The 26,619-nt window shown below is 41.3% G+C and overlaps 1 protein-coding gene across 13 annotated transcripts in view; it reads right to left on the reverse strand.

Annotated features, from left to right (window-relative positions):
- Nucleotides 1-26,619, reverse strand: part of ERC2 (ELKS/RAB6-interacting/CAST family member 2) — a 510,602-nt gene that overhangs the window by 291,030 nt on the left and 192,953 nt on the right. For all 13 annotated transcript variants that reach the window (XM_083489222.1, XM_083489221.1, XM_083489224.1 and 10 more), the window contains 3 exons: nucleotides 10,965-11,102; nucleotides 6,033-6,173; nucleotides 4,308-4,448 (listed from right to left, as the gene is read on the reverse strand). In XM_083489222.1, the coding sequence (XP_083345348.1) occupies nucleotides 4,308-4,448; nucleotides 6,033-6,173; nucleotides 10,965-11,102 (420 nt within the window). The remainder of the gene's footprint in view (nucleotides 1-4,307; nucleotides 4,449-6,032; nucleotides 6,174-10,964; nucleotides 11,103-26,619) is intronic.

The following is a 26,619-nucleotide window of genomic DNA, read 5'->3' on the forward strand; positions in this document are numbered from 1 at the left end:
GAGGAAATCTAAGCGGCAGCGAACAAAAGGAAGACATTCTGAAGTGGAATAGTCTATAAGGAAGCAAAACAAATGATGCTGTAAGCTATAAACCACTTACTCTAGAGCAGTCTCGCTGAAGTCCTACCACCCTGTGGGACTTCAGCTTTATGACGACCCCATGACAACTCAATCACTGGGGTGGGAATGGGGGGTAGGGTTTGAACAGGATGCCAGTGATTGAAAATCCACAACTGCCTCCATCAAGGGTATTCACTGAGACCACTTCAGGACAAATGGTTTAAGGATTACTTACAGCCGTTAAACAAAGAAAATTCCTATGACTTCTTCATTCATGAAGGCAAAATGTCTATAAAACGAACATCCACTGGGGCGTTTTTCTGTTAATGCTCTAATGCCTTTCACACTGCAAGCTTTCTTTTATTAAGCTCTGATCCAAAGAGCCTCCTGAAAATTCACGGATGCAGTGAAGCTGTCCAGATTTCTCCCTCCACTGTGGATTCTTTTGCCGCACTGAAAGAAAGTGCAGCAAAGAGTCCCTCCTTGAATTTCAGAGGAGGCCTCAGAATCCCATGTGTGAACTGAATCTCTCCCATGGCATTTTTGGTTCTCCCTCTTCATAATCCTGCCTAGTGTGGCCACTTACATAGCCAAAAAACAGAGCAAATGCATCATAAAGAGGGCACAGATTTGCACAAAATGCCGCATGCCAGTTTATGTGCACGGATGCAAATTTAGAAACATTTGCTATAATTTAAATAGGTATACATTGCAAGACAGCAGGGACAACTATGGCGAGACGACCTCTATGGTTCAGGAGCTATCTGCTATTGGGCAACTTAAGGGGCTCTGCCCTCCCTTCTTATAATTCTTGATCTTTTAACCAGATAGGCCCATCAAATAGACAATACCTTGAAATAGAGAGCCGACAGCCCATCATATAGAGGACTGTCATCTGTAAAGTTGGATATCCTAGTGTTCATTTTTAACTGTACAATATGACTTTTTTTATCTCCACTCAAGGGAAATGGATAGGTATGCAATATATATATTATTTCAACACTATAGCAGTCTTGCCATACGTCCGGAATTTCCCAGACATATCTGGAAAACTGCTCAACAACTTTTCTGTCCTGATTTTTGCTGTTTGAAATATGATAACCCTACAGTATAATGTACTGTAATAAAATATGCAAGTTTCCCTTTTTGGTTGTAGTTCTCTTGTATAGATTCTGTGTTCCCCTCCCCAAGGCAAGGCGGTTGGTGTATAATTATGGCAGCTTGAAAAGCAGCAAGGCGTTTTGAAAGCTGAAAGAATTTTGATGCTGGTGAATCGGTTTCCCTGTTTTATCCATTTCCTAGCTCAAAAATATATGAAAAGAAGAACTAGCAGAAAATGAGAGAAAATAGCAGGAAAAAACCCTAACCTCTACAAATTAACTTTAGGCATACCACATGCTTTCTTGATTACACCTTGCTGTTATTGTAGCCAGCGGGAACTAAACACCAGCAGTTGTTTGAAAGATGATCATACTAATTATTAAGGTGAGGCACAAAGAATTGTAATTGAAGCTAAACAGTAAAACAAGGTTCCAGTCCTCATGCCACTTATATAAAAGTAGGATAATTAATGTGACAACTCCAAGCTTAAATTCTGTGTAGCTCCAAAACCTCACATCATTCAATTCAGGGTTGGTTCCAGAAGGTGGCCAGGTTGGGTATCTGTTAAGGCCCCAAGACTAGAGAGGGCCCATGGTTGAAATAATGCTGCTATTTTTACTTCACACAGAATATCCAGGCTCAGATGCAGCCTAAGGAAATTCTCACTTGTGTGTCCCAACTTTTCCAGGTTAATGGAGGCCACTGACAATACCATGCCTAAGAGGCCCCAAAATGCTGGAGCCAGCACTGATGCAAAAAGGTCAAGATCTGTTATATAGAGATAGCTTACAGACCCATATGCCACCTGATTACTGTTTTCAGGCCAGTTTTCTCTGCATAAACAGAACAAGAAACAGGTCAGTTGTGAATGGGCTACTTTTTGTAAATACAGAAGTACTTTAAGTGGTTTGAAGTGATTTGATCATTTCAATCATTCTTTTAAAAACTAATCAAAAAGAGTGTGTGTGTGTGTGTGTGTGTGTGTGTGTGTGTGTGTGTGTGTGTGTTGGAATGATACGTTACATGCAACTTCCAAAAGCAAGTTTTCTTTTTTAATGATAAATTTGAAAACATGCTTTTGAAGTTTCATCTGGAATTTATTTTCCAATTTTAATAAATATTTCAGTTCTACCATTCCTGCAGTTTCCTGACCCATCACTACTGTGGAATGCAAGTTTCAAAAAACATCTCTCTACCTATAGGAACAAAGGCATATCAATACTTCATCACTTTCATCACCAACCAAATGCACGAACTTAGGTTTTCCTAAAAGTTCAAATGGCTGAACACTAAGCATGCAGATCTGTTGTATGACCATCTTCTCACACAATGTTTGGAATTTCAGCTAAAATTAAGCAACGCTGCCAAATAAAACATACATTAAAAAGAACTGTTTGAGGTCAAGTATCAATAACAATTCATGTTTCTGTTTAGCACCTCAAATTTTAAACTTTCATCGTAGAAGCACCTGTTCTTTTCACAAACCAGTGAATATTGCTAAACATGGCTGATGAATAATACAGATTTTTTTAAAGCAACACTTGGTATAAAAACTTGAGATCTGTTACATCTGTGAAAATCTGGCTCTTTAATGTCCTAAGCATTGCATAGCCCACTATTACAGCCAGTACTGCCCTGACAGCAACCTTGAAGACACTGTCCGGAGACACTGTCCTTTTGAGGCTTTTGAGGCGTCTTCCGTTGAAACTTTTGAAAGACTATTGAAAGGCTGTCCTTAGACATCTGTTTTGAACACACGGCTTGACGGTCCTCGCTACCACTCTGTTATATTGTACATATGAACTTCGATTGGCTTATTCCTATAATTTGAATGATATCATTATTCTATTATATATTCTCTACTAACTATTAGCCTACGTGTTGTGTTTGTATTGTTGTGATGACAGCAACCTTGGGGAGCGGGTGTTGAGGGACAAAGCTGTGCAAGCCACACAGTTGCGCATGCATCCCCTGAGCCAACCTGCAGCGTTGAAGTAAGGTTCAACTGAGAACCTGGTCAACTTCTGCATCTGGAATGGAAGGGATGCCATCTTGTCCTTTTGCTTCAGGCAGCAAACGGTGTTGAGTCAGACCCGCCCAGCAATGAAGTGCAAATATATCCTTAGCTTCTGGAGTGAAAGGGGTGGTTGCAGCACATAATTTAACTGCAGCATGCATGCACATGCACGCACACTCCTTGAATTGTATGGATGCTAAACCTACATTGGTGCACTGGATATTATGTGCAATGCACTGATTTTGGTAAGTTGTTTCATCTCAGATTTCAGTCCAGTTAGGACTGTTTGGGGCTGCATCTTGATGTTGTTTATATATGATTATTTTTACCTTTTGGTGTGTTTTTTGACATTTAGCATGCTGCAACCTACCGTATCTTGAACTGTCAAGCACTGATCAGGCAATTCAACCCAGATATGAGGACTGGGCTGTCTCTCCCTTTGCCTGTGACTTTACAAAAGATTGTACAAGTATAATCTTCTGTCCATGTGGTGTACATGGGACCTTGCACTTTTGCCTTGTCAAATTTAATGTTCATATAGTTAATCACTTTGCAAGCACCTGTCCACAATGATGTATGGGCCACACAAGAGCCAAATTTAAAGATATTTTTTTTCCAAGTTGCACTTTCAATGAGAGTTAAATGTGCTTAACTTTGGCCTGACTATGCCCTTGTTTAAATGATCTATTGGCAACATGAGCCCGTTTACAAGGTGTGGAAGGCAAACATGATGCTGAAACCAAGAAGTATGCCATGAGTTTGTGTTTCAACGATGAACATACACAATACTAACTCACATAGGAAAGAGAAACAATGTATGGTAGAAATGTGCTAACATGATTTCCAAATCATTTTGACAAAATCATTTAGACTAAATGTGATTAAATATGCTGTACATTAAAAAAAAGTTCCCATATATATTTAGATGGCTTTTCTGCTGAAGACAAAATTTTAAAATGGCAATAATAATACAGTATTATTATTTTAAAACTGCCAACAGGTTTCAAGCTTAATAAACAAACACATTTCCGTTCATTAACAGTAGTTTCGACTTGAAACTAACAGATGACATATTTCACTGCAGAAACGCAGGCATGCATTGGAAATAAGATCTGTTGTTAGTATTTACCTTTTTCAGTTGTGCTTCTAGCTTACTACACTCCTCCTTCTTTTGCTCTATGGCTATTTCTAAAGACTTTAACTTGGAGTCTCTTTTCAGTCCAGCCGAAGCCAATGATGATGCATGTTCTTTGAGGTCAATTAAGCTAGACTAAATACATATAATATATATAAAAGAGACAATTGAAAGAGAAGGTTACCAGAAAACATAGAACCAATTTTTAATCCCTACTAAGCCTTTTACAGCGGGCTTGGAGACTGTGAGGTGCCGTCCTCTAAAGCACAGCTGCAATGATGTTCCAGAGCACATAGGTAATGAGCCATGGGTAGAAAGCCCGACACCATGTTTAGTCCCTGCTGCAAAGAGCTTAGAGGAAATCAACAGCATAGGAGCATAGCGCCTCTGTGGGCACATGTATACACTGCCCACTTACCCTGCTTCTGGCCTAACTGAAAGTAAACTGATGATCACGGACAGTAGTGGATATTTATTAAGTTCAATGAACCTCTTTTGATTCTTTACTGGGGCTCTTCTCTCTCTGAGCAATTGCAGTGGACCCACTTTAAACCTAAACAACAACAAAATATGGGCTTCTTATATTTATGTGGAGTTGCAGACCTGCCGGTTTACAGGGGAGAGGGAGGGGGCTTCCAATTTATGCAGATGTCTCAGCCTCTGCACCAACACAACGGGGAAATATTAAGACATCACTAATTATTAACCATTAAGCAGAACAAACATTTGCAAACGCAGTTGTGGAAGAACCATGGGTTCTGACATATATATAGCAGCAAATATTTCCACTGCAGCCTCAAAAGAACAATCTCATAAACATGCCCAAGTACTAGCCTCCAGGAGCAGGACATAATTCTAGTGCTATCACATTAAGCCTGAGAGGCATGTTCATAGTTTTGAATAGGTCCAACCAACATAGTGACACAACTTTAGCCTTGTTTGTCTCTGGTTCTTTCCAACAGGGTGCGATTATACAATAATTTGCTTAATGTGTCTCATCTCCCCTTTACTGCTATTATCAGTTCTCAAAGGGACAGGATGGCAGGGCTCAGCGTGGGCGTAACCAAGGGGAAGGGGACACAATATTTACTGAAAAGCGTGGAAAGTACTCAATTAATTAAGCCCCCCCCCCCAGCAGATGCCTGGCCCCTAACAAAAATCCTGGCTACGCCTATGGGGCTCAACGAAAAAATTATAGTGTGACATTGTTCTCATTACAGCCATCATTTACATGCCACAGTATGTTATTCAAAGAACTTTGCATATGTTATCTGTGTAATCCTTACAACAGTCAGTCTTATGAAGGCCATCTGCAGCTGAGAGTGGAAGGGGTGAGGTGGAAAGAAAAATGCCTTGGCTAAGGCCACCTAGTGAGTCCATAGCTGAAGTGAGTTTTGAATCGGGGACTTCCTGGGTTACAGCTGCAGTTAGCACAGTCATGCAAAGCAAAGTTAAAAAGATAAGGGCAGAAATGAAGTAACCTTTAATTCCTGGAAGCCTCTGCTGGGTCCAAATTCCTGGAATGGCATGTTTGAAGCCCAGCCACTATTAAATTATATGTAAAAGTTGGAAGCCCAGAAATATAGTTGCTTTGGAGATTACATCCCAAATTATTTAAATATATTTGCTTTCACCTGAAACATCTCACTCTGTGACTGTAAAACTATACGCAATTTGAATCACAGCAATACAAATATTCAATTAATTGCAAACACTGACCTCTTTTTCTGTTAGCTCTGCTTGCAAAGCATTAACTTTTTCCTTCAGGTCTTTGTTTTCTTTTTTAAAGGATTCAATTTCTTCAATCCTTTCACGGTCATCTCTTTCCCTCTGCTCCTTTAATCGCTCTATAATTCTCTCCTAAATAGTGAAAACATGGTTACACTTTATAACTTGAACCAGCAGCTTGGAAAATATGTGACACTGACACACACACATACACACACACACACACACACACACACACACACACACACACCCCATCCTTCATCTGAGGATCATAGGGTGGTTTACAATATAAAAACGCAAAAATACGTAACATTAGCCAAAGGCCTGGCAAAAGATGAATGTTTTCACCTGGCACCTAAAGATATGTAATGAAGGCACCAGGTGAGCCTCTCTGGGGAGTAAAAGGTAAAGGTAAAGGTACCCCTGCCCGTACGGGCCAGTCTTGCCAGACTCTAGGGTTGTGCGCTCATCTCACTCTATAGGCCGGGAGCCAGCGCTGTCCGCAGACACTTCCGGGTCACGTGGCCAGCGTGACAAGCTGCATCTGGCGAGCCAGCGCAGCACACAGAACGCCGTTTACCTTCCCGCTGCTAAGCGGTCCCTATTTATGTGCTTGCACCCGGGGGTGCTTTCGAACTGCTAGCATTCTACAAATGGGGGCTTGTAAGAGGCTCAAATAAGAAATTCCTTTTAAACAGTCATTCTGGATTTGCTGTCATTAGAAGAACATCAAGAATGAGGTCACAATCCAAGAAACTGCACACACAGCTCAATGCACGCAAGTCTGGCTTCAGAAATATGACCTATCGAGTTCAACACAGCCTATCAGCCAGCATGTTGTGGTTTGCCAAGTGCTTGGGAACACCCCTCTGCTTCTGAATTCCTAGACCAGTAGGGAATCTGCTGAGCCACTAGTTTGTTTCCATGCAGGGCAGGCAAATTGTAGCATTTGGCTTGATGGGCCACAAACTGTGCATCCTACCTTGTCAAATGACCTTTTGACTCCTTACCCCACCCACATTATCGTCTCCCTGTATCCCATTGTAAACCAGTTTTGAAAAGGGAGTGTTGATCTATAAATGGTTTTCCTAGAAGGATGTAAGCTTACGTTTCCAGTGCAACTCCCCTCTTCTCTCTTCCTACTGGGCAAACAACTGTTTTCAATATACAGTGGTACCTCGGGTTAAGTACTTAATTCGTTCCGGAGGTCTGTTCTTAACCTGAAACTGTTCTTAACCTGAGGCACCGCTTTAGCTAATGGGGCTTCCCGCTGCTGCTGTGCCACCGGATAACGATTTCTGTTCTCATCCTGAAGCAAAGTTCTTAACCCGAGGTACTATTTCTGGGTTAGCGGAGTCTGCAACCTGAAGCGTATGTAACCTGAAGCATATGTAACCCGAGGTACCACTATACTGCTATCTCAGCCTGAGCTAGTATCATATTATGATACTCTCTGACAGGAGATGTACTCAGGTGTAAATGTAAGCTTCATTTCAGAAGGTAGCAGTTAGTTAAAGGAAGTGCAAATATTTGTGTTTCTCCAATAAGCTTAGTTCTTTTCTACTGTAATACAATATAGTACATGACATGAAAGTGCTTTCTGTTATGTATGGGAAAAGCTGGGCATTGTGCTACATGTACAAATATATAACTAATGTTTAATATTATTGTGAGATTTTTAACATTCAAGAGAAGACATTTATTTAACCAAGTAATAAGGCCTCAGTCAAGGGAATTTTCAAGCATACACATTTGGAGCTTTTTGACATAGAAAAATAATCAACTCTAAGACCAATGATCTTGAGATAGATCTTGAAATAAGAATGTTGATATAGAACAGGTATTATTAGCTACTGCATTTTAAAAGCTTTTTTCCCCCCAGAAGAACTGGAAGTCCTTAGGTTGATAGCAATGCTGAACTGCACATAATCCTGGTTCACCTTCTAAAGTAAGGCAAATTACAGCACTGACAAATTTTGATATACTTTAGGCATCCGCTTGAAGTCAAACAGAGTTTGAGAGTATTCATTTAACATACGATTATTACTGGATATTATCATAACACTAACCCGCATCTCACCCTGTGAGGATATTGAGATGGACCACATGGATAAGCCTGGGTTCCTATACACTTGATTCCTGTGTTGTCTGAAAGCTCAGAGTTTGCTAGTTTTGCAGGAAAATCATTCAAGGCTCCTAGGTAGCAACGATGCTCAGCGTCGGAATAACTGTTCCTGTTTTCTTTTCCCTGTCCCACTGTTCCTGTTTTTGCCTTTGAAAGATGCCTTGTTAAAACATTGAATAAGGGTTTCTAGATTTCTCATACATGTATTATCTCTTGAGTCAATGCCTACACTTGAACATACATTACAGGTACTGGGGGATATGAACTATGAACACAGGAGCCCATCCCATTTTGCTGCCTCCTCAGCAGCCTCACCCTCTCACCAAAACCGCGCTTACCAAGATCGCACAGCAGCTTCCGGCAAAATCTCACAAGAGTTCTGTGAGCTCTCATGAGATTTCTGCGAGGTCTCATGAGATCTTGGCTGAAGCTGCCTTCACTGTTTCTCTTCCCTCCTCTGGCAGGGGCAGCCAGGGAACCCACAGGAGCTCCACCTCATGGGATTCCACCACCCAAGGCAGCTGCCTCAGACTGCCTCGTGGGCAGGCTGACCCTCACGATGGATATCCTTGCCCTGACATCTCCACAGATTGTGGAATGGGGAAGAGAATAATGCTATGCTTATTTGGAAAGTTAATTCAGACTGTTCCTTTAACAGCTCTCCTCCTGCTCCAGTTTCAATACCCTCAGTCCCAAACCACCCCTCATGGAAGTTGTTGGTCTTCACCTTCACCTTCTCTCTCACTGTAGCTTATAAGTCAGTGGTGGCCAAACTTGGCCCTCCAGCTGTTTTGGGACTACAACTCCCAACATCCCTAGCTAACAGGACCAGTGGTCAGGGATGATGGGAACTGTAGTCCCAATACAGCTGGAGGGTCAAGTCTGGCCATAACTGTTCTAAGTGAACAGCCTCTCTCTCTCTCATTAGTGCTATACTTAAGATTGCAAAAAACAACAACAGATATGGGCAGTAGAGTCCACAGCCATGGAAACTTCATGTAGGAGAGTGAGGCATGAGGAAATGTGGCACTTTAGTGTTTATACGGGCAGCACAAGTTTCCAGTTAGGCACGGAACTTCTGCTATTAGGTATGGGTGAGTACCTGCATGCTAGGCCCCCCAAAAACAATAAGGCTTTTTAAGTGTGCAATCCATTTCAGTGTTTGACTAGAACACTCAAGCAGTCTAATCTCCCATCCCTCTCAAAGCCTCCCTACTCCCTCTATAAGCTGGCCTGAAATAAATGGTGTGTTTTGAGACTAATTTGGCCCAGACCCTTGATTCCTCACTCCCCACACTCCCTTTCAATTGTCCCACTTTACAAGAAAGAAAAAATCCTTGCCGTAGGGCAGGGTTGGGGAACCTTCTTCAGACCAAGGGTCGCATTCCCTTGTGGTCAACCTTCCAGGGACCACACACCTTTGGTGGTTGAGACCAGAGGTAAAAGTGGGCAGAGCAACTAATGTGGGATGACTTCCCTTTGTACAGCAGGCTATAGTTTCTTTACACTCAAACACCCCTCTACAGCCTCCATCCGGGCCAACAAGAAGCATTATCAGAATTCAGGGACACTTTCCTTCCAGATGAAAACATTCAAGGAGGATGCAAAGAAGGGGTAGCGCGTTTGTGGGTATCTCAGGAGGGTGTGTAATCTGGGAGACTCCTGAGGGTCAGAGAGAGGGGCCTAGAAGGCTGTACCTGGCCCCAAAGGGACTGGGGTTGCGGAGACAAGAAGCAAAATGCTTTTGCTTCTTGGGGAAGGAGTATCAGGGAGGGTAGGGAAGCTAGCCAGGTAACAAGTCAGGTGTTGCAGCACCTTTTCAAGTTTGGCCCAACCGTACACAAAATGAAGTTGATCAAACTGAACAGAAGGGGGGGTACATTTTTGAGAGGGTTGCATATTTTAAATATTTGCCACATCTCTGATTTTAATGTTATTGTGGATAAACTGATTCTATTTGTTGTCTCTCCAAAGTTTGGTATGGAAAGTAGCTTCCCCAAAATTCAGTGAAATTGTCTGGCCATCCTCTATTTTAATAGGAAGCTGTCGTATAAAGTTATGGCTTAGGGACATTTCTTAAAAATGTTTAAAAATATTTTCCTTCCCAAATAGTACAAGCATGATCCCAAAAGCATTTGTGCTGTTAATCATGCTTTAATTTTTATATTTTATTAAATGTTAAACAACATAATTCTAAAGCACAAAACGAAGATTAATTGAACTGTAATCTGCTTGAGCTAGATGTTGAAAACACATGTTAAAATACCCTAATACACCATGTTGTCTTTGATTAACCACTAACATGATGAAATCCCAACAATGTATCCTTTCTAGTATTATTTGCATTGGCAAGCATTCCTGGTGTATATATCTATCCCCCTTACAGGCCTAATCTACATGCATTTTATCACAAGAGCAAGCAAGAACTAAATTGCAGTGGCTGAAAGCTCAGTATCGGGCACATTCAACTGCTTATTTCCAGCAATACCACAGTTATCTCAAATTGTTAGCACACAAAAGTAACTGCAGCTTAATTTGAACAAGGACGCAACAGGGGCTAATCCTCTTCACACTTATAGTGTCTGGACACTTACAAATGTTCCAGCAGTAGCTTCCATGATGTCTGATTGTTCAGAAATCCCCCTACCCACCAAAACTGGCACTGGGACTCCCTAACCATGCAGTGCAAATACTGCCCCCAAGAGCAGAATTATTGTGCGCAATTATTCGTGCAATCGAACTAGCAGCTACAACATTGAGAACCTGCTCCTAAAAGGACGTGTTCAAGAAAACCATACCTTCTCTGATAGAGCTTCTTCCAACGTTGCTAGAGCCGTGTCTGTGTTACTGGAATCAGTCTGCAACGACTTCACTCTGTCTTTCAAATTGGTTAGCTGTTTGTCTTTATCCCTAAGTTGCTCCTGAAGGTTTTCAATCTTTAAAACAAAGAATGCAAGATTACTCAGTACTGATTATGAAAAGGAGGCTTTAGAATGGCAAGCTCTGTTGGCAAAAGTAGGCAATTCATGAACACTTGTTGTGTGTGGGGGGGGGGAGGTTTAAAATACAGCAAACACATTACTGAAATATTCATAGTCTGAAATCATTCCGTTCTGATTTTAACCTCTGTGAATCTCCAACAGCCAACAAAACAGAAAGATCTCAGTGGAAGGCAACCTCACTCAGTTCAATCCTTAATGCGAGTTTCCAATGTATGCTTAAAACTGATTTGTTTTAGATTTGTTTAAGCATTAACATCAGCGCTTTTTTTTTTTCAGGAGGTACTCAAGGCTACACAGTCCTAGCACCTCTTTTTTGCTGTTGTTAAAAAGTGTGGCGCTTACTGTAACAACTTTATGGTGATTACCGGCACCTATTTTTCTAGAAAAAAAGGACTGGTTAGCATGCTCCTAATAACATACATATGCTTTAGGATGCAGAGGTTCCTATATCCTCTTTTTCCTACCAAAACCTCCATAAAAGGGGAGTAGGATGGTTCATGACAGAACTTCTGTTAGGCACTAGATGCTGCTACAAGGGTGTTTGGCAGCATACAGGAGCACCCAGGAATCAAGGGTACAATGAGAACTAGCTTTTCCATGGTTCCAGGGGAGCTAGATGGTACCGCATATGTCATATTTGTAGCAATTACGTATCTAGGAACTAACCGGAGCATCAACATAAGCCATTGTTTCCTGTGAGTATCTTTGGGTAGGGAAAGGGAAGGGAAGGGAAGGGGGGGGAACAAGCCCACGTTAAACCAGGCCTAAAGTGTGGTGGGTCTGGGCTTGACTCAGTATAGCAGGCATAGGCAAACTCCAGCCCTCCAGATGTTCGGGACTACAATTCCCATCATACCTAGCTAACAGGACCAGTGGTCAGGGATGATGGGAACTGTAGTCCCGAACATCTGGAGGGCCAGAGTTTGCCTCTGCATGCAGTATAGGATCAGAACAGTCATGTGGAGCTGGCCTACGTAAACTTACATTTAAGCCACTTTTTTTTTTTAACCTTTCCCCCTTGCTGAAAAGCTGTTTTGAAGTAGGATCTGACTTTGCTAGATCACCTTGAAAGAAAGCTTGTTAGCTTAATTTATTTAAATATTTAATCACTATTTAACTATGAAGCTGCTGCTGCTGATAACATACTTTTAAATATCCTTATTGTGCAGACCTTACACCCAATTCAAATAGTGGAGATCTGCATTCTGCATCATGCCTTGGTACTGTCTTCAAGAGAGGACCCAAATAGGATTTTCAGTTCAGTAATGGGGGTTTTAAATATGATTTGTTGCAGCAACAAACATCTAACACAGCACTGCAACTCATTCAGCGCAGAGCTGTTGCATCATTGCACGGAAGGGAAATGCAAGTACTTAAGATGAGTGATTGATACCTTTCAGGAGGGTGTTTCTGGTAACCCTTTGCAGCATGTTAATTAGGTAGAGGGCAAGCCTTCAGCTGCTGCTTCCTCTATCATTGTAACAATCACAGAAAATGAAATGGAGATGACAGCTGACCTAAGGATTCCGCTAGTGCAAAGCCAGCATATGATTTGGTCCTCTGTAATCAACACTCAACAGCAGGCTCTTAAGAGGAAAGAATCTTTGGCATGAATCAGGTCAAGTAAGTATGAAATGGCATATCTCTTTATACTGTGCAACTTGAGAGCAATGAAAATAATTAGCATTCCTTTTCACCGTGGGTATCACTGACTGGCTTTGAGTAAATATATTTCCTGAACTCTCCTCACCTTATCCCTTTCCAACATGACCCCAGTTATTCAAGTGGGGTAGCTTGCAGTTATGCAATGCTTAAGCATCACTAAAACAAATGGAGCTTGCCACATGGCCAACAGAATTGTGCTGTAAGGCATCAGTCTCAGTTGGCATATAGCAGTGCTCTGTATACAGTTATGCAAGGAGAAACTTGTGTCGCAGCAGCTAAAGTAACATCCTATCTTTGACCAAGTGCCTTTTAAAAGCTAAACAAACAAATAAAGCAAGTTTCAGGGGCCACTGCTACCCTGGGTTATAGAGGGGAACAGACTAAACCTGTGCATATTGTGTGAGAAAGTGGAAGGCTCTGCCCTGGGAAAGGATCTGTCCACAGTAATGCTTTCATTTATGTGTGTTCATATTATGCAGAAAAAAAGAGAATACATGCTAAAGAGCTAAGAACCAGTTGTTTTATAGTGCACACTACACTGCCAAATAGAATGCTTAAATTAAAAAAGGAATAAATTGTCCAGTAGCACCTTAGAGACCAACTAAGTTTGTTCTGGGTACCCAGAACAAACCTAGTTGGTCTCTAAAGTGCTAGTGGAGAATTTTTTAATATATTTTTTCTGCCTGTGTCAGACCAACACAGCTACCTACCTGAATCTAGAAACAGAACACTTGTTAGTGTTCAGAAGAGGGTAGACCATGTTCATTTCCTTTCTGCGCTAATAGCGGTTCTAACAACTACCTCATGACACCCTGTGGAATACTAGAGCCACTGCACATTTTACATCCAGTAAGCTGTACTCTTAAAACGATGGGGACAAGACAACCAAAAAGAATGAACTGAAAACATGCAATTAGAAGTGAGAGCTTGGCCATGCTCTTTCGTTACGATTCTATTATGCCATGTACACCAGAAACATTAATTTGAAACGTTATTCCCCTCTGTCATTTGCTTATTTCAATACATTTACATCTCCTTTCTCTTAGAGACGTTTCTAAACATGACACAAAATTTATCCAAGACAACAGGTCTAAAAATGTTATTCGCAGATGTAAAGGGCATATGCTGCAAAGTATAGGCATCTCCACTGATTCATAAATACCTTTAGACATGAAGCTCTGCACATAGCTTGAAGATAGCAGAAAAGGGATGTTACTGCTGGTGTAAAAGCCTGATAGCTTCATAACAGCAGCTTTGGTTGGAGGGGGCAGCAAGATTCGGATTCAGTAGCTGAGAACTTTGCGCTCATATATTTCAACAAAAATATAAGAGATGACATTTCTTCTCCACCATTCCCTTTCACACCCAAGATCTTCCTGTTGCTTTTTGATTCATAGAAATAAATGCAAAATTGGCACATATTAACAGGTGAGTGGCTGGCATTGGAATCTTCCATGTCGCTGGCCTCCCATCAGCCACATCACTGTTCATACTGGGAGGGGTGAGGTGGTGAGGTCAGCGCGGCGCAAGCACAGCAGATATCTGCTGCTCTGTTTGCACCACACCAGATTCTCTGCTGCCTCTCCCCTCCCTTCTGGCTTGGGGAGGCTCCCTCTTGTAAATCCTGGCAAGCCACTGCCAGCCAGCATGGACAATACTGAGCTACATGGAGGTAGAAAGAAAAGGCTATGCAGAGTTGGAGTAACCTGTCCTGGAGTGACCCACGGAGAACAGGCAGACTGAATACCAGGGAGTCTGGGCAGGATGAAGGGCCTTAAAAGGTTCTTTTTCCCTAGGGAGGGGTTCCCTAAATAAAAGGGGAAGGCCAAATGTTGGATGAGAAAGGAGGCATTTACAAAACAAAAGGTGCTTTTGTTAAGTAACCAGAGGTAGGAAGCTAAGATTTCTGCCACACAGCAGCCACATGTGGGCTTAAGGAGCAAAGTGTGTGCTGAGTGCAATACTGAGTAAGACAGCTGTAAACAAAGCTTAAGGAGTTAAGAGTCACGTTCAGGGTACCAACGAAGGCCGAGCACCTTGGCAGCAGACAGTTCTACTCCTGTGCACACTTTATTGAGAGTATTCTTAGTGATTCTCAGAGGATTTACTGCAAGGACCTCAAGGACCCACCTCTCCCTATATAAACCATCCCAGACTCTGCATAAATCTGAGGCCGTTCTTCATGTGCCTCCTCCACATGAGGCCTGGAGGGTGGTAAAACAAGAATAGGGCTTTTCTGCAGTGGCCCCCCATTTGCGGAATGCTCTCCACTGGGAGGGTCGCTTGGCACCTTCATTATACAGTGGTACCTCGAGTTACAAACGCCTCAGGTAACAAACGCTTCAGCTTACAAACTCTGCTAACCTGGAAGACTTACCTCAAGTTGAGAACTTTGCCCCAGGATGAGAACTGAAATCATGTGCCGGCAGCACAGCAGCAGCAAGAGGCCCCATTAGCAAAAGCACGCCTCTAGTTAAGAACAGTTTCAGGTTAAGAGCGGACCTCCCGAACGAATTAAGTTCGTAACTAGAAGTACCACTGTGTATTTTTAGGCACCACATAAAAATGTTCCTTATTAATCAGGCCTTTGGCTGATTAATATTCTACAGCCTTTTACATGGATTTGTGGGAAAAGGGGGTTATTGTTTTGCTGTTTTCATTTTAACTATTTACTTGTGTTTGTACCTTGCATTTTATTCGGTGACTTGCCCTGAGATCTTGTGATGATGGGCAGTATAATTTTTTCAATAACAATAGTAATAATAGTAATGTGTGCAATTAAGTAAGTTAATTTGAAATTATCATAGCTAATCTATTAGTATTTAAGTGAAACTATGCAAACTATTTCACAAGTTGGTTACATAGAAATAGGGTACTGTTACCTGCTTTGTTTACACAGACATAGAGTTAAGGCATTTGGATTTAACCTTTGTGGTAAATAGATAAACTTTTACTAAATAACTGAAAAAGCAACAAAGTTTAAGATTTGCATGTATATATGAAGGATATATTTTTTATTCAATATCAGATCTTTTAAAAAAGTTTAAATCAACACAAACACATAATATTATATTATATTATATTATATTATATTATATTATATTATATTATATTATATTATATTAATTTACCAGATAACAAGCAGCTGGCGTTGGTGTTAATTTTATTTCTCACCAGCATGGAAGCAGCTGACAAGACCAGACAAGCTGAACACCATATGCATTGCTAACATGTAATCTCCACCTGCTTTGGTTGCAGTGCTGTTGCACTATTACCTATGAAAATGACTTCACATAATCCTTTGGTATTTCAATAAATAGGTATAATCACAGCATTTAAAACTGCCACTATATCTATTAAAAATCATTTAAAACTTTCACACGCAATCTTTTCAATTATGCATCCTGTCAATAAACTTTTACGTGCTAATCTTGTCACTTTTTTGGCGAAAGGTTCAGGAATGCTTCTTAAATATTCAAAGGATTTAACTAAATCTCACCTGCAGACAAGCTTTATGATCCTATAGAAGCTTAAGTACTAAAAGAAATAACCTTCATTATCGAGTTTTAAGACAAAACGGTGTTTTGGAATTTGCAGGTAATGATAAAATGACATTACGACCATTAATGGAAAGTACCTCTTAAGGATTTGTTTTAAAATACGATGAGGAAGGGGGGGGGCATTCAGAGGTTTATTTGCAGTATTTTTATGAAACCTTGGTAATATAAACACAGGTCAATGTTTTCAATATTGTTTTCACTTACACAGTATTTTTTAATAACTGAGAAAAAACGTTTTAATTCTAAAGTTGATTTTGGATGCCTTGGCTTGGTTCTTCTCAGTGTCTAATTTCCTTTTAAAAAATTAGTATTAAAATAAAGCAAGCTAGAACAAAGTGAATCCAAAATGAGTTATGCTACAAATTAAAAGCAAAGCCTACGCAAAACAGAGCATGGAGTCCTAAAACCTCCTCAGTCCCATTTGTTTAAAAAGAACATTTCCTCTCCCCCTCCCCAATTACATTGCAATGTGAAACATTAATACTAAAATATTGTTAATGTAGAATAAAATATATGAATTATAATATTCTCCTCTCCTTTTCCAACATCTGTTTTTCCTTCTTCTGGAGCTGCAGCCTTGTGGTCCATAAGATAGGATTAATTGTATCACCTACAAGATACTCTCTCCCAAAGACAGGGAGCGAAGCCTGCCCACAGAGAAGGAAACCTGATGCCATCTTTGCCATTGGATATCTAGGTGCCTATGCCCAGCTCAAGCTGATCATGCAGCCTCTTCTAGACCAGGATAGTCCACCTACATTAATCCATGCGCTGGTATAATAATAATAATAATAATAATAATAATAATAATAATAATAATAATAATAATTTATTTGTACCCCGCCCATCTGGCTGGGTTTCCCCAGTCACTCTGGGCGGCTTCCAACAAAGATGAAAAATACACTAAAATGTCACATATTAAAAACTTCCCTGAACAGGGCTGCCTTCAGATGTCTTCTGAATGTCAGGTAGTTGTTTATCGCTTTGACATCTGATGGGAGGGCGTTCCACAGGGCGGGCGCCACTACTGAGAAGGCCCTCTAGGTAACCTCTAGACTGGGCTATTGTACTGTACACTATGTGGGCCACCTATGAAAATGACATGGCAGACCCTCCAAGTGTTCCTATTCTCCAGGGATGTTCCAGATTTAGAGAAGCCACCCCAGTTTCTGATTTGATCCCAGAACATCCCGCTTTCCCTTAGGATGTCCCTATTTTTGTTGGAGGGTATGGAGTTATCCGACCCGAGTCATCTGAAGGCAATCCTGCATAGGGAAGTTTTTTTTAATTGTTTAATGTTTTATTACGTTTTTATATATGTTGGAAGTTGCCCAGAGCAGAGCGCTGGGGCAACCCAGTAAGATGTGTGGGGTATATAAATAGTAAAATTATCATTTTGGAATGGAATGGGACATCCCTGTTTTCATCGGAGAAATGTTGGAGGGGATGGCATGGATATTATAACTGCTGCTGAATGTGGTAGCTGGGGTATGAAAAGGGGCTCCTGGTCACTCACATATAGCAAAAAAAATTAAAAGAGTTTGCTACAATAATGCTACAATAATCTTTATTGTCATTGTCTGATACAGAACAACGAAATTGAAAAAAATACATTCAATAAAATAATTTTCTCAACTGTTTGTAATTTGAATGAATGCTTAACTAGCTTCGTTAAACAGATTTTATTCTCTACAGGAGAAAGGCTATATAGCTCTGTTTTAGGATCTGGGATAAGTCTGTCAAGTATTTAGTGCATAAAATCTTATTTCAGTTCAGAAGTTTATAATAGATAATATTTTTGTAGGTCTCTGCTTTTACATAGGTGTGCTTTGGACACAAAGTTATTTTTTTAGAAAATAAATGTGAGGAATTAATATGTATCTAGGTTTCGCCTCCTAAAAGTAATATGAAAAAAATGTAACAGACTGATAGACAGGCAGAACAGGAAACTTTTTTTGCAAGCCATCACTGATCTACAGCCAGAAACATACAGACTTGTGTGCGGTCATCACATGTCAAGCAGACAGGAAAGTATTTAAAATACTACATTAACAGATTTTACGGTAACAATTTAAGGACGTGATCCAATAACAGAAACTCTCAGCTACTTCCCCTGTCCTGGATCATTTTTCAGGATTAAAGACCTTGGCTTTAATTAACAAAATGTTTCCATTGCATACATTTGGTGCAACAATGTGACTTCTTAAGTCTAATGCATCTTATGAAAAAGGGGGGGAAAGCTCTTAAAACACATTTAGCGGAGGAAACAAATGCATTTACAAAGACACTTTGTATTAATGGTGGGGAACCTTAGGTCATGGGGTGAAATGCGGACCTCCAGGTCCCTCTATCTGACCCTCAGATCTCTCCCTAGGCCACATCCCTCACTAGGCCTGCTTCTCACCCTCCATGTTTCTGCCAGCTTGGAATGTCTCCTCGAACTGTAATCATGTCTTTTGCTTTTCTTGATGGATGCTAGGCAGGGTTGTGGGAACTTGTATAGCAGGCATAGGCAAACTCGGCCCTCCAGATGTTTTGGGACTACAATTCCCATCATCCTTGACCACTGGTCCTGTTAGCTAGGGATCATGGGAGTTGTAGTTCCAAAAAATCTGGTGGGCCAAGTTTGCCTATGCCTGGTGTATAGAAACTAGCCTCCCGTACAAAGGCAAATTTTATATTCATTGCTCTGCCCACTTTTCTCTCTGGCCCTGCCCACACGTGGTCCTTGGAAGGTTGCCCAGAAGGGAATGTGGCTCTTGGTTTTAAATATGCATTTAAATATGCATTTAAAATTATCATTTTCATTCAACATTTGTTTGGCTCCCAAGTGCGTGCTAGGTATTGCGATGGGAAGGGACTCAGAAATAGCAGAGGTCTTGTTCGCTTGGCCTAATATGAAGGCAAGTGCTTGAAAAGGGAAATGGAACAAGGAGATAGCTAAGAAGTCCCAATGAAACCACTGCAAACTAGCAGCATAGGTGGCAGAGCAGGTCTTCATAACAGTTCAAGAAAGGTTCTATGGAAGAAAACAAATTTAGAGAAAGGGCTTGAAGGAATAAAGTCAGTTAATAACTTAGAGGGGAAAGAGTGGGAGATGAGCACAGAGATGAAGTGGAAAGTAGGGCAAGAGACGCAAAGCAGTAGGTTTGCATTTACAAAGCACAGAATGTGGTCTTGCGAAAAGGAGGAGGAAAGAAAAGAACAATGAGCCTGAAGACAAGATGCTAGATTTAGCTTCTATGAGACATAAAATACTTTTTTTACTGAAATTTACTGAAATCAGATTTATCAGGAGACTTGAATACAGGTAAGAAGAGTATATTTTTACATTTGATATTTAGGTTTCGTCTATGTGCTACGTGTAGTATTTCTAATGCCACAAAATTACTCGGTATGTTGCTATGAGAGTAATTTCCCTTAATTCTTTATTTCCTTCTACAATTACACATCTGCCTACATATCCTAACATAACAGCAGGCTTTAATGGGTACCTTTGCTTGCTTTCTTCCCTGACGTTTTCCACAATTTCCCTTCTTCCTACGTGCCAAGGTCTGATTAAGAAATTCTCAAAATCATGTGAATGGTCTACTTCTTCATCAGTGCAACGTTTACCACCTCACCTAAGTGCATATATGGGTTTTCCAAATAGGGGGTCACAAATAAGGACCACAAAGTCAGAGATTTTTGTTTTAACTATCTCTGACGGTTAGGTCTCAGTTGCTCAGTTATTTAAATATAGTCATTCAGAATGCTGCAGCTTCATTTGGAGTTAATTATGAATAACATATTATGCTTTGGTACAAAGTATCTATACAATGTTTTCTAGTGATTAAGTCTAAAGCTGTAGGGCTCATTGGATTGGGTGTCAATCCGATCCCATACTCCTTTCTATTTTCTAAGCATTTAGAGTGACAACAATGGTAGAACTCGGAACAACAGACAGCTAGGTTTTGCATTCATGCACTATGACTATTAAGAACATTCTCCCCATATTTTGTTGGAAGCCGCCCTGAGTGGCTTGGGAAACACAGCAAGGTGGGCAGGGAATAAATTATGATTATGATTATGATCATTAGGTGGAGTGAAACAACCTCCTCAGATGTTGGGGGTGGTGGCATTTGTCTCCTGGCTATTCCTCCACAGACCTTCAGTTATCCCCCTCTCTATGGGTAGACAGTGTTGTACATCCTACATGTGCTGTTTTAACCCATCTAAGCAAACTTGTTGCTTCAGGTGCAGTGGGGGATGCCATCCCATCATCACTGTCCGAACAAGTTAGCTTCTGCACATGGGATGGGAAGTTGCCACCTTGTCCTTTGCTTCAGGCAGCAAAATGTTTTGGACTGGACTGGCTTGTTCCTAAGTGCATGGCTGGCATGGTGGGGCAGCAGCACTTACCCGACCTCCCGACTGAACACTGAATAACTGGTTCTTACTGGGAGGGGCAGGGCAGCAGGGTACATCTGCTACTTCCTAAATGGCACTTCCATTTTCCCTCTCTTAAACTGTCACTATAGTTATAAGTGATACTCAACTTTTGTGTATAAGTGTGCTTGTTTTTGTAACTGAATCCAGTCCTTAATTCTACTGCAGTGGGATTTGTTAATGTTGCATTTAAAGTGCCGTATTTTTCGTCCCATAGGACGCACCGGCCCATAGGACGCACCTAGTTTTTTGGGGGGGAAATAAAGGAAATCCCCTTTATTTCCCCCCAAAAAAACCAGGTCGGGGAATCCAAACCAGGTCGGGGAACAGCAGGATGGCAGCGCTCCACCTCCCCGCTGTCCCCCGAGCTTGTGGGGCTGGCGCTGGGGAGAAGCGCGCTTCTCCCTAGCGCCAGCCTCCAAACCAGGTCGAGGAACAGTGGGATGGCGGCGCTGCGCCTCCCCGCTGTCCCCGAGCTTGTGGGGCTGCCCGATGTCTGCCCGAAGCACGGGGCGCTCTGCTTTGGCGCGCCCCGCGCTCCATGCAGCAGAACTCCCGCGGGCTCCCCAGGCTTGCTGATAGCTTCCTGAAGCCTGGAGAGCGAGAGGGGTCAGTGCGCACCGACCCTTCTCGCTCTCCAAGCTTCAGCGAAAGCCTGCATTCGCCCCATAGGACGCACACAGATTTCCACTTCATTTTTGGAGGGGGAAAAGTGCGTCCTATAGGGCAAAAAATACGGTACTCCATTGCCAGTTTCTTATTTTATTGCATTTAACATTCAATATTGTTTCTGGATAAAAAACAGTGGTGACAGTTGCATCCACTTTTGGAGAAGTACTAGCACTGTGATCGTGAACACTACTACTTGGTAGTAAGCCCCACTGAATTCAATTAAGCTGACTTCCAAATAAGAATACTTAAGATTACAACCTCTGAGACATCACTAAGCAGAATACTCCAGGGAAAGAGCTCTGTGTTCATTACTCAACATGTATACATTTTGCCCACCGAAAATGAAACATTTGCCACATAATTGTGGATCCAAAAAACGAGCACAAAGTAGATAAGACCATATTTTATTGGCAAGAGAGTGTACAAAATTTCCAGCTTTTGCAAAAAAATTGTACACTCTCACTAACATCTAATCCAAAGAAAGGTATCAACTTACCCACTTTGTCTTACTGAAATGGCCAAGCCAAATAAGGAATTCATTCCAGAAGCTTCACTCTTGAATAAGATCAAGCCAGCTAAACCAGAGCAATTACTGTATAAATGCAGTAAGTGAAGGTAGTGTCAACACAGGCATATGAGGTGTGACTCAAGAAGAATGTTCATTTTTTTGGATAAACCACTCCTAAGAACAAGAGACCTGTTCAGTAGTTCCAAAGGCCCCCTCCCTTATTTCAATTTCTGCAAATCAACCAAACAACATCAAGCATACAGCTGAGAGATCAAAGATCAGTGTAAACAAAGCCAAGGCAAGTTGGATCTTTATCTAGAGGAATCCACTTGCAGTGAGTTGGCCTACCTATTTTTACTTATTTTAAGACAAATTTCCAAAGGAATCTCACGAGACAGGAAATTAATAAGACATACCACACTCAGTCTGCTCTGTTGGGGTTAAATGTATATTTATTTTACCCTCCTCCAAGATATTCACAGCTCTAAAGTGTAAATTGAACAAGGAACTAATAAAAATCTAAATAGTGTTTCTAACATCTGACAGAGATACGACATAATTGAACGCCGATGTGCTTGTTGTCTCCACACATATTTCCATGACGAAAACTTTCCAGCATGTGTTGGGGGGCGGGGTGGGCTGAGAACTATAGTAAAAAGCAGCCATTGACTACAGCGAGACTAATAAACAGACTTTACTGGAAAGCAGCTACTGCATATTGCATGAACATGAATAATCATTTACATTCCACTGATAATAAACTGGCAATAGTAGTAACGCAGGTGGAACAGCACATTTCAACCAATGATCAGCCCTCAAATAGCAGCATTATTCCATTCCTCCTATGTTACATTTGCATCCTGCCCCTTCTCTAAGAAGTTCAAAGCATTAAACAAAAGAGTTATCCCTTTTTTCCTGATAGGCTGTAGAAGCTGAAAGAATCCACCTGATTCAAACAGAAATTGAACATCTTTTTTCCTCTCTCACTCCCCAGCTTGCTGGTTTGCTTCTGGTCCACACTACTGCAACCTTTCTAACTAACCACGAGCTGGAGAAGGGGCTCCACCCGTTTGCTGCCTCATACAGAACCTCTTTCCTTTCTTTCTCCTAAAGGTCCATCACCCAGGCAATGATCTCATCAGGAAGCTAGCCTGGCTTGGACTGGGGAAACGTGGCTCCAAACGAGGCTAGATTTGGGTGATCTCTCAGCCTAGCAGTGGATGCATTTTGGCTGCTTATTCTATAAACTAGCTTTACCTGTATACTTGCAACATGGAAGAGCTGTGAGACCCCGTTCATGTATATTTACTAAATTATATGCCGCACAAAAGAAATAAGCTAATGAAGATGTCAAACATTATTCTATTCTTAAAAGCAGAAATGCTTTTAAAATGGAAATAATTGACTATAAAGATGGAAATAATTGAGAGAGCTATGGAATGTTGGAAGAGGAAGTATGAAACCTGCAAACAATTAGTTTCTAAAGTACATTATTGGTTAAGTTCTGCTGGGGAAGGTGTGATACTTTTGTTACACACACAAAGAAATGGTAAGGGAAGGAAGGAAGGAAGGAAGGAAGGAAGGAAGCTTACCATAGCTTTGTATATAGCCTGACCCTGAACCACAGAAACTGTGACTCTATTATTACTGACCCTGAATTGAAGGTTCTATCTGTTGTTCAGGATCACATGCAGTACTTCCTCTTAGTATGTTTTCATGACTCTCTTTCCATTTGTGTAATCTGCACACAAGACAAGATTCTTGGAGAAGTGAGATCTGCCAGATATGTGCTCATGCTCTGGGCTTCCTGGTCCAGAGTTGAACTGCCAGAGTAGAACCAGCTTGTTTGATGGTGGAGATTGTCATTCCTTCATTGAGGAAGATTGTGCCCAGCCTTTCCTGCATGAGACCAATCATCTGACTAGTACCACTTCATATGCATGAAGGATAAGGCTAATGGCTGCTAGTCATGAGATAACAGATCAGAGACACCATGCTTCTGAATTCTAGTGGGAACAGCAGTAGGAAAGTTCTATTGCATGTGGTTGGTCACTGTGGGTAATAGGATGCTGATGCTTTTACTTTGATCCAGCAGGGCTTTTCTTATGCTCTGAATCGAACTTCTAAAATTGAAAGCATCTTGGCAGGCATAGTGGATGAATGGCACTGGAAGAAAGGCAGGGAAAGCAGAACCTTATTAATCCAGTTATTGAACCTCCAAGCAGCATCCAGGACTATCAATCATGGTATTCCTCTAGGTTACCTTCCTGTAAGTGAAAGAGGGGTGGAGGCACTGTGTATCAATAGCTCCAGCGATTCCTGGGAGATAAAGCCCAGGTGGTGGTCCTGGAAAGGGTAATTTGGTGCCACAGTGGTCCATCTTATCTCCTGTGTTATTGAACATTTACATGAAGCTGCTAGACAAAGCCATGGAGAGCTTTATAGCAAGGTATCAACAGAATGCTGATTATATGCAGCTCTCTCTCTCTCTGTCTGTCTGTCCTCAGTTATTATTTACAGTGAAGTCTGGTTACTAACAGATTCTACGCCTTCTCTTTTTAGACAACAAATGAGAGGCAGGTATATAGTAATTATAGGAAGAATATCTGGCTACTGATTGCACTCAAAGCAAGGAAAGGAAAGACATGAAAAGAATGCCAGGAGGATACTTGCCTTAGGGAGGGAGCTCCCCTCAAGCCAGTTGACATTTTTACAAGGTTGTTAAAGCTGCTCTGGGGCAGACTGTGTCAAGAGAAAAGGAGGGAGTCAAAACGCTCTTGTTCTGGGGACCTGGCTTCTGTTGCCAGACTTCAGATGAGGGAGAACAGGAACATAACATAGAAATGAACTGCTGTGAGGAAGCTGGCCAAAAGAGGCCCATACCGATAACATCATAGCGTATCTGGGAATACTCATCCTCTCCTCACACCCCAATCCTAACCACCTTTATCTGGAAGTAAGTCTCATGGCTATCAGTGGAGCTTACTACCAAGTAAATGTACTTATGACTGCAGCCAACAGAGTGCAGGGCGGGGGGGGGGGGGAGAGAGACCCTACAGTTCTAAAATGTTGGCATTTTTATGGCTGTTGCAATGATGTCCAAAATAAATGCTTTCCAAGCATAGCTAGACACCCACAAAACATGCAATATGATTGTTGTGCCAAAGTTATGAATGTGGCCATAACTGTTGTGAAGATAGGGAATAGATGCATTCCACAGCTTTCAGGTTGAGTGGAGGCCAGCCAAGGTACTATTTTCCTAACGTTTCAGAACCAAAATGGGGGGAAATGGGACACCTGAATGCAGCCCAGCTCACTTTGATCTTAGAATTGAATCTGATTAAGTATTTAAATTATATTCAAGTGTATATTCAAGCAAACAAGGTTCAGATTCACTTTTGAATATGGCCTTCTTCTCCCCTCTACCTAGTGAAACAGACCATTCTGCAACCACATATATTAACTCGGCAATAAGAAAATTATCGAAGCAATCTGACCAAATTGGACAGCAGGTTCTGTCTACATCTAGCAATAATGCAAATGAAGGATGTGAAGGGTAATACCTTTCTAAGAATGATTCAATATACCGTCGTATTTTTCCATCTATAAGACGCCCCCATGTATAAGACGCCCCGTTTGGGGGGGACTCAGATTTAAGAAAATGGGGGGGATGACCCTGTGTATAAGACGCCCCCTAATTTTTGACATTATTTTTAAGGGGGGAAACCTAGTCTTATACATGGAAAAATACGGTATATTAAAAAAAAAACACTGGGTAACTGGAGGCTTCACATGGAAGACAGTGAGTTGAATGCATGATCGCTAACATTAAGACATTAATATCCTGAGTATTAAAATCTAGGAGAGAGACTCTTCTCATGTCCAGCTGGACCTCATTCTGGAACATGCCAGGAGACCTTTTCCATGGCCACACCCAAGATTCAGAATTCATTGCCTGGGGAGAGTTGCTTTGCCCCCTCTCTGTTAGCCTTCCAATATCCCACTAGAACATTTTTATTCCAGGAAGCTTTTAATCTACTTCAGACGTGAGTTTAGTTGCTATTTTTTTATCTATTTACGTTGCTCAAGAGGCTGCTGCTTTATATTTGTGTGTGTTACAGCTGTTGCTGTTTTATGGCTCCTTCTCTTATTTTTATTGTTATGTTGTTTGCCTTTCAGCTGTTAATATTGTTACTGTAATCCGCCTTGAACATCCATTACCACTGGAAAGGTGGTGTGTAAAGTACTGAATTAATTAATTTAAAATGGATGAACAAACATAGATAAACGCAGAAGGTAATCACGACAAGTTTTGGCAACAATGAAAATCCAATTCCTTCAATAAAATTTAATTTAAATATAAATATGTTTCTGGGATTATATAGTAAAACAGAGCTACAGCAGTTATATTTGAAATGTGTGGTAATGGACCTTGCCAGTTGTGCCCCTGTGAGCAGCCCAGGCTGTTATAAAGCACAATACTGACTTGAGCAAAGAAAGGGCACAAATGGAGAAAAACTGGAAGCAATATATAAATACAAGCCCCAGTAAATAAAGCTCACAAAGCTGGTACGTTACAACCTAGTAGGCTAAAATTTGGGATAGCACTGACTGGTCT

Source organism: Podarcis liolepis (assembly GCF_965112155.1).
Source record: "Podarcis liolepis genome assembly, chromosome: 2".
Taxonomy (NCBI): domain Eukaryota; kingdom Metazoa; phylum Chordata; class Lepidosauria; order Squamata; family Lacertidae; genus Podarcis; species Podarcis liolepis.